Source organism: Leptonychotes weddellii, chromosome 6 (genome assembly GCF_054177405.1).
Source record: "Leptonychotes weddellii isolate Sample4059 chromosome 6, ASM5417740v2, whole genome shotgun sequence".
Lineage (NCBI taxonomy): Eukaryota > Metazoa > Chordata > Mammalia > Carnivora > Phocidae > Leptonychotes > Leptonychotes weddellii.
Window position 1 is genome coordinate 24810943 of NC_138374.1, and position 15586 is coordinate 24826528.

The 15586-nt window shown below is 38.3% G+C and overlaps 1 protein-coding gene across 3 annotated transcripts in view; it reads right to left on the reverse strand.

Moving 5' to 3' along the window:
* BTRC (beta-transducin repeat containing E3 ubiquitin protein ligase) overlaps positions 1 to 15586 on the reverse strand; it is a 153914-nt gene that overhangs the window by 92114 nt on the left and 46214 nt on the right. For 2 of the 3 annotated variants that reach the window (XM_081822829.1, XM_081822831.1), the window contains exon 2: positions 3765 to 3872. The exons of the other annotated variant lie outside the window; for it this stretch is intronic. In XM_081822829.1, the coding sequence (XP_081678955.1) occupies positions 3765 to 3872 (108 nt within the window). The remainder of the gene's footprint in view (positions 1 to 3764; positions 3873 to 15586) is intronic. 3 annotated transcript variants of the gene reach the window in all.

Here is a 15586-nt window from a genome sequence, read left to right on the forward strand (position 1 = left end):
AGGCTCCCTGCTCGGCAGGGAGTCTGCTTCTCCCTCTGACCTTCCGCCTCTCATGTGCTCTCTCTCTCACTCTCTCAAATAAATGAATAAATAAAATCTTTAAAAAAAAAAAAAAAGAATTTATTTATTTATATGAGAAAGAGGGAGAGTGAGAAGGAGAAGCAGACTCCCCACTGAGCAGAGAGCCCGATGTGGGACTGGATCCCAGGACTCTGGGATCATGACCTGAGCCAAAGGCAGATGCTTAACCAACTGAGCCACCCAGGTGCCCTAAAATATTTTATTTGTATTAGCATGTGATAGGGCTTTTTTTAAAAAAAGATTTTATTCATTTATTCATGAGAGACAGAGAGAGAAAGAGAAAGGCAGAGGCAGAGAGAGAAGCAGGCTCCCCGTGAAGCAAGGAGTCTGATGCAGGACTTGATCCCAGGACCCTGGGATCACAACCTGAGCGGAAGGCACTTAACCAACTGAGCCACCCAGGCGCCCCAGAATGGGTTTATTATAGTTACTTTAAATGAAGTAATAAATTAATACTTAAATTTTTCCTCAGTTCTAATTTCAAATAGTAAATATCAATAGATATAACCCATATAAATAAAAGCACTTTGGTGTCCTCAATAATTTTTAAGAATGCAAAGGAGTACCAGACCAAAACCAAACTGCCACCATCTCTCTCTTCAATTACTAAAATTGTCCTTAAAATAGCTAGAGTAGGGTGCCTGGGTGGCTCAGTCGTTAAGCGTCTGCCTTCGGCTCAGGTCATGATCCCAGGGTCCTGGGATCGAGTCCCACATTGGGCTCCCTGCTCTGCGGGAAACCTGCTTCTCCCTCTCCCACTCCCCCTGCTTGTGTTCCTGCTCTCGCTATGTCTCTATCAAAAAAATAAATAAAATCTTTAAAAAAAAAACTAAAAAAAAAAAAAAATAGCTAGAGTAATACATCTAAATGCAAATCTGGGGGTGCCTGGGTGGCTCAGTCAGTTAAGCATCTACCTTCTGCTCATGTCATGACCTCGGGGTCCTGGGATGGAGCCCCGCATCATGGGGGAGTCTGCTTCTCCCTCTCCCTCTGCCCCTCCCACCTCCACTCATGTGTATGCTCTCTCTCTCTCTCTCTCTCTCTAATAAATAAATAAATAAAAAAATCTTTACCAATAATAAGAAAAATTAATGCAAATCTGATCAGGCCAAACTTGTATTTAAGTCCTTTCAACAGCTTACTGTTCTTCTTAGCATCAAGGCTAAGATGACCCACAAATCATTTCTGCATGATCAAGCTTCCCAGTCTTTCCTAGCTCCATTCTCCTCCTTCTCTGAAATAATAGTCTTTTTTCAGTAGAGTCCTTAAATGCACCAAGCTCCACCTGTCCCCAGGGTCTTCGCATTGCCTCTTCCTTAGGCCTGAAATGTTTCCCCCTCCTCCCTTTTGCCTAGTTAATTCCTACTCATCCTCAAGACCTTAACTCAAACATTACCTGATCTTCCTTACCCTCACCCTCGGATTAGATCACGTTCCTCATTTATATATTCTTATGGCTCTCTGCACATTTCTCTCATAGGATTTTTCAGTTTGGGAGTTTATACTCTGGGGGTTATGTGATTTAATAGAAATATAATAATTATACATATAACCATTTGCCTATGCGTCATATGCATTTTTCTAAGATCAATAGTTCTCTTCAAATTCTCAAAGGAGTCCATGACCCCTGTGTAGTGAAGAACTAACCTTACCCAGCGATAGGTCTGGCCTCTGCCTTTGGCTACTGGGAGGTGGTATCTAGGCCTCGGGAACTTCTTTACCTAAGAGGGTGTCTTTCTTTGCCTGAGGATTTTGGCCACTGGACAAATGTGACTTACAGTGGAGGCTTTGAGCCATACTTTATCAGTTCCAATCCTGAGAGGAAATGGAGACTGAAAGCATTAGTGTGACCTACAGAAGGGGCTAGATACTAACAGTCAGCCATGCAAGCAGTTTGTAATTGGGTCCCCCCAAAATTCTAGACACAAAAGACTTGGGTAAATTCCCCTCGTTGGCAATACCTTGTGTATACTGTCATATACTATGGCCAGGTCATGAATCCATGGGGAGATGATGAAGTTCTAAGTTTGGTCCCCTTGAGAATCTGCCCATGTGTCTCTTGCTTGTGGCTAATTTTAACCTGCATTCTTGCCCTGTACTAAATTGTACGTACAATAGCTTTCAGTGAGTTCTGTGAGTCCTTTCTAGTGAATTATCAAACATGAATGTGGTCATGGGGGCTCCTAGACTTGCAACTGGTGTCTGAAATGCGGGCGGTCTTCCAGTGACTATTCTCTTAGACTTTGTAGTTTGGCTAAACTTATTACAATGTCCAAAAGATTAAAACCCACAGGTTAGTCCATGAGCTCCTCAACAGCAGAAACTTTATCAATATGACATGTAGCAAAAGTTTAAATACTTGAAATAAATTGATACTGTCAGGATAGCACTATTCTCTAACAACAACAGCAATAATATTAATGATGATGAAGATGGTAACAACAGCAGCCATTTACTGCATGCCTTTACTGTAGTCCCCATGTACAAATGGGGAACATAAGGATGAGAGTGAAATGACTTGCTCAAGATCATACTAGTGACAAAGACAGTATGTAAGCTGTGATTTAACTAATGTTAGAAGCCTATGCACTTTCATATATTGAATCTCCTAAGACAAGCAAAGGAAATTTAATATTATGTTTTACAAAGGACATATAGAAATATCTAGCATTATCACCACTAAAACAGTATCATTAAGGACCAGCAATTGTTAGCACAGTTCAGGAATGGAGAATACTTAACTTCCTCTCTTTTAACTAAGACTTTAGTCATAAGCATTCTGATGCTTGCTTACAGCTTGCATTTGAAATTCTTCTAAATAGAGTAAAAACTACATAGGTTAAAAACAAACAAAAAGCTAACTTGTGTATTACTATTAAATGTGAAACACAAACTGCAAATACCTGAGGTGAACAGATAACATTTCTGCCAAGAAAATCACCATATATAGTACCCTAATCTGTAAGATATGGACATCAAGCTCTTTCTTACATGTTTCTCTACAAATGTTCCATTCTCTCTATAGATTTCTCTCACAGCCTAGATTGTCCTAATAGCCTCTAAGAAAGGCTAAAGGAACTAGAATCTGTCAGTTCATGCAAGACCAGCTGGACTGTTTCAAGCTGAATATTGTACTCAAGGTCTTAAAAGGCCTTTCCACCTTGAAACTAGACCTGTTAATTAAGAGATAATTAAATGCAGATCTTACCCCAAAATATATAGAGGAGTATAATAACCAGGAGACACTCTGAATTAGAGTACTTTTTATTTTTAATAATCATAAGAAAAACACAAGAAGGTGTCAAGGCAACTGGTTGTAATTAATTAATTACATTAATTGGCTTTATGTAAGTCCAGAGCAAACATTACATAATAAATGCTATTGGTTGAAATTACTTTAAAATTCACTATCATACTTGTACTAGATATGAAAACCAACAGTCAACTTGTGCTGTATCAATTCTGGCAAACCAATCACAGTAATAAAAATGTCTTAAGAGTGGATCAGTCTGGGTCTACATTAAAAATGAATCGTTAAAGGAGTACTGAGTGATGTGAAATACAGGCAATATGAAGGAGAGAAAGTGAACATAAGTAGAGCATAGGAAAGAAGGAGGACACACGAATGAAATCAGACACACACACTAATGCCCGCAAATAACCCACAGAGACAGAGAAAGTACCTGGAAAGCTGTGAGTGCGCCAGTCCCTGGGTTATACAGGCATCGCAGCGAAGGCATGCTGTCCGCCAGGCTGGAGCAGCCCAGCCACAGAGACCTGGGCATAGAGCACTGCAGAGAGAGGACAACTATGAGATGGGACAGTATGAGACAGGATGGCACAGATTACAGGAATTTTCAAGGCTTGACTGAATGCAATATTCCAGTTGCAGCTGGCCTTTATGACAGAAACATATTCAAGAAACATACTACTTACTATTTCTAACCCCGGAGAGAACCTTGAAAGGGGCACTAGTGGCCAAAAGGCAAGCGGAAAGAAAGGAGGTTATAGGTAAAAAAAACAAATAGTAAAAAATTTTTGTCTCTGTTCTTTTATGTATGAGTCTAAAGGAAATCTACTTCTTAATCCAACTAATCAATTCTTTTCCTCTGTGCACCTCATCTCCCATGAATCCACCACAGGGTGAAATACTGTAAAGACTAAACAGAAAAAGAACACTTCATGGTAATTTCCTTATTAGGAATGGTAAATTAGAAAACAAAATACAACAGGAAAGTTGTTTTTTTTTTTTTTAGAAGGTGGGGAGAAGGAAAAGAGAAAGTATTATACCCCCACAGCTTTGACAGCAGCCAACTCTGCACGGTTTGCGTATGTTTTATGTATCTTGTCAGTCTGCTATTCATTAACCAAAATGCATAGTTACCATAGCAGCTGCCTCTTCCATCTTTCCAGATGGATTGGGGGGTGGGGTGGGGGGAGGACAACCCAAACAGAAGGGAAAACAACAACAATGAAAGAAAGAGAGACAAGGACAGAAAAAGAGAAAGAGAAAAAGAACCCAAAAAAGTTGCTGGTATTAAAATCTTCTAAATAAAAAGGTATGTGTGAGTATAAAAATACATATAATGTATTCAGTAGCAAAAAGGGTAGAAATGATGATTTCTAGTAATACTAATTAAATAGTATTAGTGTTATTGCTTCCATAGTCTTATAAAACACTGTATCTTTTAGAAGAATTTTTACATTCTTCAAGTTTCTCTAAATGTATCCCAGGCTGAGGTTTGGTCCATCAACAATCTAACAGTACTAAAAAAACTAAATACCTGATCATAGCACATATAAAAACAGCAATACATATTTTAAAATATAGCAGTGAATACACATAGTATTAAACTGGAAATTTTAAGTCTTAAAGTATTGAATATCATCATGGGACTTTTTATTCTTAAAATATTCTAGTTATAGAAATTAGTATTAGGAAACAAAATATGGTATCTATTGGTCACACTCTCTATAACTGATGTAAGAATAGTGTGCTACGGGAGCCTGGGTGGCTCAGTTGGTTAAGCAACTGCCTTCGGCTCAGGTCATGATTCTGGAGTCCTGGGATCGAGTCCCACATCGGGCTCCCTGCTCGGCAGGGGGTCTGCTTCCCCCTCTAACCCTTCCCCTCTCATGCTCTCTGTCTCCCATTCTCTCAGATAAATAAATAAAATCTTTAAAAAAAAAAAAAAAAAGAATAGTGTGCTACAAAGGACTCCAAAAAAATAAAGATTTTTGTCTAGATCCTGCTTTGAGGTCATTATTTTCTCATTTTATAGTTAAGGTGACTAATGCCCAAGAAAAATCAAAGTTTTTATTCATGATCATGAATTCAGAATGTAGAGAAGTAGGAACTGGAATGCTGGCCTATTGCTTCTTAAGTACAGAACTCTTCTTCCTGCCTCCATCCATCCCTAGGTCATGTGGAGACATCAGACTTCAAAGAAGGGTATTTGCTAAAGACATCACTGGATAACACACCAACCACAACAGCTACACTGCTTTGAACTATTAAAACAATCTCCTAACTTTGTTCACTGTTTCCAATATTTCTTCACCTCAAGCTATAATTCATTTTACGAACAGCAGCTAAATAGAATAACTGTGTTCACCTTACTATCACGTCACTCTCACCAATAATTCATAATGGCTCCCTTTATCTATTGTATGAAATCCAAGCACTCTATTGATCTGATCTTTCCCAACCGCCTACATTAACTCACCTTCTCTGTCCTTCCAATTGGCCCTGGCTCTCTAGCTAATAACTAACTTGATGTTTTGTTCAAATACCCATCTTAGTCCCATCCTGTGAACTTGTAATTTCCTTCTCCCTTTCACCCTGCCAATGTACATCTCTCATTTACTCCAACTTTCCTTAGAACTTTTTATACTGATTTCAGTCTTATCCAGTTCTCAGGAAGAGAGATTCTCATGTTGTCAGAAGGCAACAAGGAGAAGAAAAAGGGAGAACAGGACAAAAAAGTTTTTCCTTAAGAATCACTGTTCTCCTATTACTGCTGTACACTGGAAGCATCAAGTTCTTCACTAAAATAATTTTTATAAGTAAATGATGTTAAAAATGTCTAAGTCTAATGTTTTTAGTCATTCATCCAACAAGTATTTATTTATTTATATGTATATATACATTTTCCTTGTACTGTTCTAGGCATGAGGGACAGAACAATGAACGAGAGATAAAAATCCATTCTAGTGACATTCTCTCAAACTTAAATTCTTCTATGTTTAAAATCGTTAATGTAAAAAAACACAACAACTTGTTGTTAGTGAGTTTCTCTCATGGTTAATGAGAGACACTGCATATTATTAAGCAGTTGGTTAAAGTTCTGTGGATGCCAAGCATAAGAAAGTCTCATTCTGAAGGTGGGACTGAATTTCAGAAAAGTAGTAGATTGAGAAAAAGTGAAAATAAATAAAAAGAGAGAATGAAAAAAAAGAAGAGGAAAAAGGGAATGGTAGAAAGAAAAAGCAGCAGGCACTGGAAGACAGCTTCACTTCTCCCCTTCCCTTCAGAAGAGGTAGATGATGGCTCATGCACTTTTAGCCATACTGAAGCCACCTACAGGATCTCTTTCTTTATATTAAATATGCATATTTGTGAACACTCCTTGGTAAGTTTTTATGGCATTCCTCTTTGAAATGTTTCATCTCCTTCATTCTATATTAGATCCTGTGTTATTGTTGCAGTATGTCCTTGATTAATTATTATGACTTTCTTTACTATTAGTCATTTTAATGCTCTTCCTTACTCATTTATTCCTTTCCTCCACCAAACTCCTAGGAATTTGAAAGGACTTACCCTATCCCCTTAAACTAAAATTTCAAAATAAAATTATAATCAATAATGAGCCACAAACACCCAGGAAAGCCACTGGATATATTGGTATGATTTCTAAAATAGCATTAACTTGCAAACACCACACAGAGGATGCATTTTCGATTATTACAAGACAATTGGTGTGGGTATGAAAACTGCACTTGCATATAGTCATATCTGCACATTATCATAAGATTTTATATATTATAGCTCAATTTAAAAACCAATTTTCAAATTGGTTTGTATTGTAACAATTAATCTTACCCATACTGGTAAATGCCACTTAAAAACACTGAGAAAAAAATATAATCACAAAATTAATGGAATAGGCTGTAACTTCTACTCTACCTCCTTCCCTTCTATACATTTAGGAGCATTTTCTAAAGGAAGGGGAAAATCAAAAGAAATTTGGGCAAGAAGTAACAGGGTGGAAAGGAGTGTCATTTTGGTTACTATTCTTATATATTCTATATATTTCAGGGCCATCCTGACTCATCAATTGCTGACAAAGATCTAAGACTTTTTCTGTCCTCCCATGTTTAAGATGTAATCCCCTTTAAAACTTACCTTTAAAAACCTGAAAAGCACAAATCGTTTTCTACTTAAAGTTTAGGCTGCAAAATATTTAAATTTCTAAGGTTTTTTCTCTACACTTAAAAAATGTTTAATTAGGGCGCCTGGGTGGCTCAGTTGGTTGGGCGACTGCCTTCGGCTCAGGTCATGATCCCAGAGTCCTGGGATCGAGTCCCACATCGGGCTCCCGGCTCGGCGGAGAGCCTGCTTCTCCCTCTGACCCTATCCCCTCTCATGCTGTTTCTCTCTCTCTCTCTCTCTCAAATAAATAAATAAAATCTTTAAAAAAAAATGTTTAATTAAAAAAAAAGCAGGTTCTAAACTAAACTGCAATCTAGCAAATGTATTCTCACATTTAAATACTTAACTTCTATTAACTGTTAAAGGACTGTGAATAACCTATTCCTTAAATGTTTCTCCTGCACTATCTCAAAAGCTACAACAAAGTTTGGATCACACATGTGCCTTCATCCTGTCTACACAGCACATATCTGTCTTGTCAGCTCATTCCCACTTGACCTCACTCCAACTAACTCTACTTTGCAAAATCAAAGAAAGTTGAAGACTATAATAATTTATTACAACTGAAGTTTGTTATCCAATTGAATAAGTTTACTAGCTTTTGAGAAGCACACACAACATTTTTAAAAAATGCTTGAACATGCTTTCTACTACAGGGAAGAATCAGAAAGAGATTGAAATGTTGCAACAAAGGGTCTCTCCAGTGCTTCAAGAAGAATATACTATCTAGTGCCCTTCAGGTTCAACAGCACAAATTCATTTTCACAGAGAACAGTGAAAACCTCGACTCCTCCCCCTACTTGGCTGCCGGGAGAAAAGTCACAGTTCCTCTTCACTGATAGAGGGCCCTGTAGGCAAAGGGCTGGCCTCAGCATTTATTACATGAAAGCTGAATGACAAAATCTCCTAAACTCAGGTCCCTGTTGGTCAACTTCTAGGAGTAATAGAAGCTATAATAATCAACAATAAAAAGATTGCTGCATTGAGAGTTTGTGTATCCTTAAGCCATGGAATAGAAGAATTCCCTTTTTACTACTATATCAACTAAAAAGTCAGTCCAAGAGAACTACAGTATTCCACAGGCCATGTAATACATTCAGACTCTACCTATACAAATTCAATGACTGCCTCTTAAGAATCCCAATTTAGTTCAATCACTTCAAAAATGAAACTCTCACCTGTCAGATAGGATAGTCATGTCTGCCTAGCCTTACTGCACAAGGTTGTGGTAAAATTAAAATAAGAATGCAAAGGAAAAAAAAAAAGTAAAGTGATGTCATTACTAAGGCTTCCATGAATGTCACTTGTATTTGAAAATGTTCTGGAAGCCATTATGAACTGCAGACCATAGAATCAATAAAGTCATCCATCAATCAAATACTTTACCAGAATGGATACACATGGAGTACAAAGAGAGGAGAACCAAAATTTATCAGGCATAAACTGTGCTAGACCCTCTAAATACATTATTCATTTAATGATTACAAACCCTGTCAAAGAGTTATTAATATTTTCACTTTAACAGTAAACTCAAGTTCAGAAGAGTTACAGTGACTATATGGCCATAACAGAAGACCCCAATGTGCTTGTTTCCCCTAAACCCAAAGACTCACCACTACAAAGACCTGCTCTTTCTTAGGGAGATTAATTAACCAACACAAACAGTAACTGTAAGGAAAATACAATAACATACTAAATTGTATTTGACAGTAGCTGCTATGTAAGTTTAATTAAAATTTAGAAAAGTTCAGACACAGGCTTTAATTTTATTTAGCACTTGTTACTATATGTAAATTAATTACATATTTGTCTCTTCTACCAGACTGTATTCCTCAGAGGTATGAGTCATATCTTATCTTTTGATTATCTCCAGTATCTAGTCATAGTAGATACTCAATAAATGTGAGCTTAATGATGAGAGATCACTTATAGCTACATACCAAAAAGAAGGAAGCAATTTTTACTTATGGAATAGGTAAGAATACTGATAAGATAATAATGGTTACTTTACTAAGACCAATCTTACCAGACTGGAAGGTCTTACTGGAACAGTATTAGATAAAGCTCTTTTCACAATTATCTTACTCACTGCAAAACAATCTAGCATGGTAAATAAGATCCAAAGAGGTTAAATAAATTAACAAAAGTTGATAGGCATCCTAGCAAGCAGTAAAGATGGGATTCAAAACTAGATATTCTGGGTACCTAGGACAGTGCCCCATAAAAATGGCACTTAAAAAGGACTTAATAGGACTTAACTAACTATAAGGAAAGAAGGAGGATGAGTCAGAAATAACTATGAGTTTTCAAACTTGAATGACTAGAAGGATGGCAGTAACACTGATAGACACAGCGGAAGGAAAAGTGAGCTAGATAAGCTCAGAAATCCTTAATATGACATAATATACCTCTGGCATATGAGTAAAAATTTGGAATGAAAGCTTGGCTATAAATCTGTAAGAATTATATAGATATGGGAATCACTGATTTCTGTGTAAGTTGTGATGTGCTAGGTTAAAAGCATTTGCTGTAAAAATACTAGTGAGGGGCACCTGGGTGGCTCAGTCGGTTAAGCATCTGCCTTCGGCTCAGGTCATGATCCCAGGGTCCTGGGATCGAGCCCCACATCGGGCTCCCTGCTCGGGAGGAGGCCTGCTTCTCCCTCTCCCGCTCCCCCTTCTTGTGTTCCCTCTCTCGTGGTCTCTCTGTCAAATAAATAAATAAAATCTTTAAAAAAAAAAAAAAACTAGTGAGTTTTTTTTTTTTAAATAAAATTTGATTCCTCTTCCCTTGTCTCCTTTCCTACTTGAATAATTCAGTTTGACACTTAATAGTGAGTACAGGCTAACCAGGCATCAAGCTGAGTGGTAGACGTGGTTGCAGTGGCCCAATACATGTTTTTGGAGTCCAAAGGGTATGAGAAAGGTGTCCCTGAGGTGGAAGAGGCCTGGCATAGAGCTTCAGAGCCCAAGCTGGGTGAGGGGAAAAAAATCTGCACAAGAGGGTGGCCTGACATGGGGTATTACAGCCCTAGTGGAATGAGGAAGGCTTCCACATGGGGGACCAGAATGGCAGTGAGCAGTATGATGAGGAATGTGATGGGGCAGGGCAGTGCAGGGGGGCAGGGCAGCTAGGGTTCCCAAACTGAGCAGAAGACATTCACTGAGAGTGAAGGGATGGATACTGGCCCAGCACTGAGTTTCAGACCCAGTGGGATAAGCAGGGTGGAGGGGCAATGACCCAATACAGTGTTTCAGACCCAGTGGGAGAAGAGCCCAATGCAAATAGTGGGAAACCAAAGGGGTAAGGAAAGCATCCACATAGAGTATGGGGCAGGGAATAAAGAGCCCTCTAACAGCAATAGGAGAGGAGCTATATAGGAGGATGGATCAAATAAGAAGATAGATCAAATACTGAGGATAGTAAGAGCAAGATTTCTCCTAATCAAAAAAGAGTTACAAATACAGTAAGGAAGAAAAATAGAATGAATCCTATGCTACTGAACTAGAATTGAAGAAATTATTGTGAGCTCAAAGCTTACAATACATAGAGAAATTTCTAGGTAAATGATATATGTATATGTGTACCCAAATACAGGTTTCCCTTGCCATCCAAAAGTAGAGTGTTCCTGGGGTGCCTGGGTGGCTCAGTAGGTTAAGCATCCGACTCTTGGTTTCAGCTCAGGTCGTGATCTCATGGGTCGTGGGGAACCCCATGTCAAGCTCCCCACTCAGCAGGGAGTCTGCTTGAAGATTCTCTCCTGCTGCCACCCCCCCACTAGCACGAGCATGTGCACATGCTCTCTCCCTGAAATAGATAAATGAATCTTTAAAAAAAGAGAGAAAAGTACAGTGTTCCTATGAAAACTTTCAAAATCCAAGATGGCATAAAGCAAGGAAGGAATTGCCATTAATTTGTATGGAAACATTTTTTAGTATTCCCAGACCCAAAAAATAACCTCTCTTAACGACTTTCTGATACCTTAGGACACATCTTGCTAATGGACACACCAAATAAAGGGAGATAAAGCACAGATGTTCACAGACACAGTTCAAACTATGGAGCCTTGATGCTGGGATGTGAGTGTGGTTCTCAGAGGAGCTTGGCGGTGCCACTCTCACTGCTCAGGGTGTATGCTGCCTCTACGCATAACAAACACTGAATGCTATTTTCACTTTTCTCCTTTTTTCATGAAAGTGAAAATCCCCTTCAGATTTCTTCTGGATAGTGAAAACAGGTACTAAAGCAGGTCTTTTGTAAAAGCAAAGTGGTATAAAACAGGGGATACGTGTACACAAAAACAGATCCCCAGCTCTATCAACTGAGAAGACCCACTAACAAGTAACAAGCTAACAGCAATGAATACATTTAATGATCCTAAAACTCTCTAAACTGCTTAGAACAATGGCTGATTCCAGGACTTGGGCAAGGAAAAGTTTAAGATGAGCATAGAATATGTTCTTGTGGTACTCAAAGGGTGATGGAGACATGGCAAGATGACACACGGGCCAGCATGAAAGGCGCTCACAGGCTAAATTTGGGACAAATTGAACATCAAAATAAATGACAATAATGGATTATAACTGTGGTAGGCAAACTTTAACATGGCCCCCAATGATCCCCACCTCCTGGCATTCATAATCCTTGTATAATCCCATCCCCTTGAGTGTGGGACAGCCTAATACCTTCTAAGTTACATTGTAACTTCCATCTTGCTAACGGACACTATTGCCTTCTTGGCATGGATATTTTAATGAAGCAAGTAGTCCATGTGGCAAGGAACTGAGGGTGGTCTCCAGCCTACAGCCAGCTAGGAATTGAAGCTCTCAGTCCAGTGACCCTTGAAGAAAGAAATTCTGCCAAAAAAACATGTAAGCTTGGAAGTGGATTTTTCCTCAATCAAGTCTTCAAATGAGACCTCAGTGCTGGCCAACACCTTGACTACAGCCTTACAAGAGATGTTGCAGGAGATGACCCAGGTCAGCCATGCCCAGACTCCTGACCCAAAGAAACTGCAAGATAATAAATGTGTGTTGCATGTTATTATTAGCCACTAAATCTGTGGTATTTGGTATGCAGCAAAAGATAACTAATAAAATAAGCCAAGGAGTAAAACAGAAACCCATGACTCTATTAGTAATAGAATAAACTAAAAGTTTGATGAGGAACATGATACTTGAATAGTCTCAAAATACCTCCCCACATAAATACTTATTACAAATGAGAAAACAGTAACTTTGCAGTGGAAAAACCTGGCTGACATCTTAAGCAAGTGGTCAGCATTAATATCACCAATAATGAAATAAATTAAAATCATATGTCATCTGATAGAATACAGTAAGAACAACACAGCATCACCTCTATGATATTCTGCCAAAGATAGATAACCTGTATCTAATCATAAGAAAACGTCAGAAAAATCCAAACTGAAAAGCAATCTACAAAATAATTGGCCTATAAACCTCAAAAATGTCAATGTCATCAAAGTCAAAGAAGGACTGAAGAACTATCCCAGACTGAAAGAGACTAAAGAGATATGACAACTAAATGCTACATATGATTCTGAACTAGATCCTTTTGCTTTATTATAAAGGACATTGAGATTGCTAGAAAAACCTGGATAGGGTCTATAGATTAGTTGACAGTCATGTAAAAATATTAATTTCCTTATTTTGATGGTTATTAACAGGTTATGTAGGAGAATGCCCTTGTTTGTAGAAAATACACATCAAAGAATTCAGGAGTGATGAAAAATCATGTCTGTACCTTACTCTCAAATGATTTCTGGCAAAATGTTATTTGCATTTTACTTGCAACTTTTCTGTGAGCTTGAAAATGTTTTTAAAATAATATGAAATTTTAATTAATGAAAATAATACTGGGATTTTGCTTCAGCTATGGTGTATTAATTTTATCAGACTAAATTTTATGCAGAAAAAAACAACTATAAAAGCTGAATAAAATACAAAAAGCTATTTGAAGGCATCAGAGAACAACTAATGCAGCCAAGACTTTAGGAGCCAAAATTTTAGGCAGAATGGAAATGTACTGTGGTGAACCTGACATTCTATATACAATTTCCCCCTGGGCATTTGCTGACGTTTGGGCCTATGTTTTGCGTGCAAAGAGTCAGATTTGAAAAACCAGATTTAAAGCATACTTCAGCAATCTCATGGTGCTAAGTTGCCAAAAACTGGCATACAGAGCCCATCAAGGACAAGATGCCCTGGTTAAAAAAAAAAAAAAAAGTCAGGCTTTCAGTTGACACCATGAAAAGGCACCAGAAATAAAGCAGCCTCAATCAAACCAAAGGGATATGTCCATGAAAAGGATAGTAAACCCTCTTAAGGAAGCTATCATTTAGAGTCTCCATCATTTTTATTTCTTTAAATGTTTAGCATTCAATACAAATTACCAAGAATTCAAAGAAAAGGGATCATCTCTTTCTCAAATAAATAAGATCTTTAAAAAGAAGAAATGAATGAAATATAACTTCCAGGGAAAAAAAGGTACAATGTCTAAAATGGTAATTTCATGACATGGGATTAACAGCTGTAGAAGAAAAGATTAGTGAACTTGAAGAAACAGCAATATGCCAAATAAAGCACTAAGGAAAAAAACTGAAAAACCTGAACATCTCAATGACCTGTGGGAAATAATCAAGCAATCCAACATATGTATAATTGATGTCCCATAAAGAAAATTGGGGCAGGGGTACCTGGGTGGCTCAGTTGGTTAAGTGTCTGCCTTCAGGTTGGGTCATGATCCTGGGATCCTGGGATCGAGCCCTACACTGGACTCCCTGCTATTGGGGAGTGTGCTTCTTTCTCCCCCTCTGCCCCTCTCCCTGCTCATGAGCTTGCCCTCTCTCTCTCAAATAAATAAAATCTTTAAAAAAAAAAATGGGGGAGTTGGGGGGGGAAGGAAGCATAAAATATATTTGGAAAAGGATACTAGATACAATCTATTGATGAGGATGTGGAGGAAAAGGAACCCTCAGGCACTGTTGGTGGGAATGCAAATTGGTGCAGCCACTGTGGAAAACAGTATGGATGTTCCTCAAAAAATTTAAAATAGAATTATCATATGTTCCATTAATTCCACTACTGGGTGTTTGCCCCCAAAAAACAAAACCACTAATCCAAAAAGATATATACACCCCTATGTTTACTGCAGCATTATATACAATAGCCAAGATACAGAAGCAACCCAAGTGTCCACTGACAGATGAATGGATAAAAAAGATGCAGTATATACATACCATGGAATATTAGACAGCCATAAAAAAGAATGAAATCTTGCCATTTGTAACAACATGGATGGACCTAGACAGTATGATGTTGAGGGAAACAAGTCAAAGAAAGACAAATACCATAAGATATCACTCATATGTGGAATTAAAGAAACAAAATAAATGAATAAACAAAAAAAAAGGAGACAAACAAAAAAGCAGACTGACTCTTAAATACAGGGAACGAACTGGTGGCTGCCAGAGGGGAGATGGGTAGGAGAATGGGTGAAACAGATAAAGGGAATTAAGAGTACACTCATCTTGATGAGTCTGGAGAAATGTATAGAATTTAGAATCATTACACTGTACACCCGAAGCTAATATAACACTGTATGTTAATTACACTTCAATTAAATATATATATATATATATGGGGGTGACTGGGTGGCTCAGTTAAGTGTCTGCCTTCAACTCAGGTCATGATTTCAGGGTCCTGGGATCAAGTCCCACATCTGGCTCCCTGCTCAGCAAGAAGTCTGTTTCTCCCTCTCCCTCTTCCCCCCACCTTCCACTTATGTGCATGAGCATGCCCTCTCTAACAAGTATTTAAATAAAATCTTTAAAAAAATTTTTTTAAATATATGAAAAGTGCCAGGCTGCCTGGGTGGCTCAGTCGGCTAAGCATCTGGCTTCGGCTCAGGTCACGATTCCAGGGTCCTGGGAACGAATCCCGCATCGGGCTCCTTGCTCAGGGAGGAACCTGCTTCTCCCTCTGCCTGTGGCTCCCCCGCTCCCCCTGCTTGTGCTCTCTCTCTGATAAATAAATAAATAAAATCTTTAAA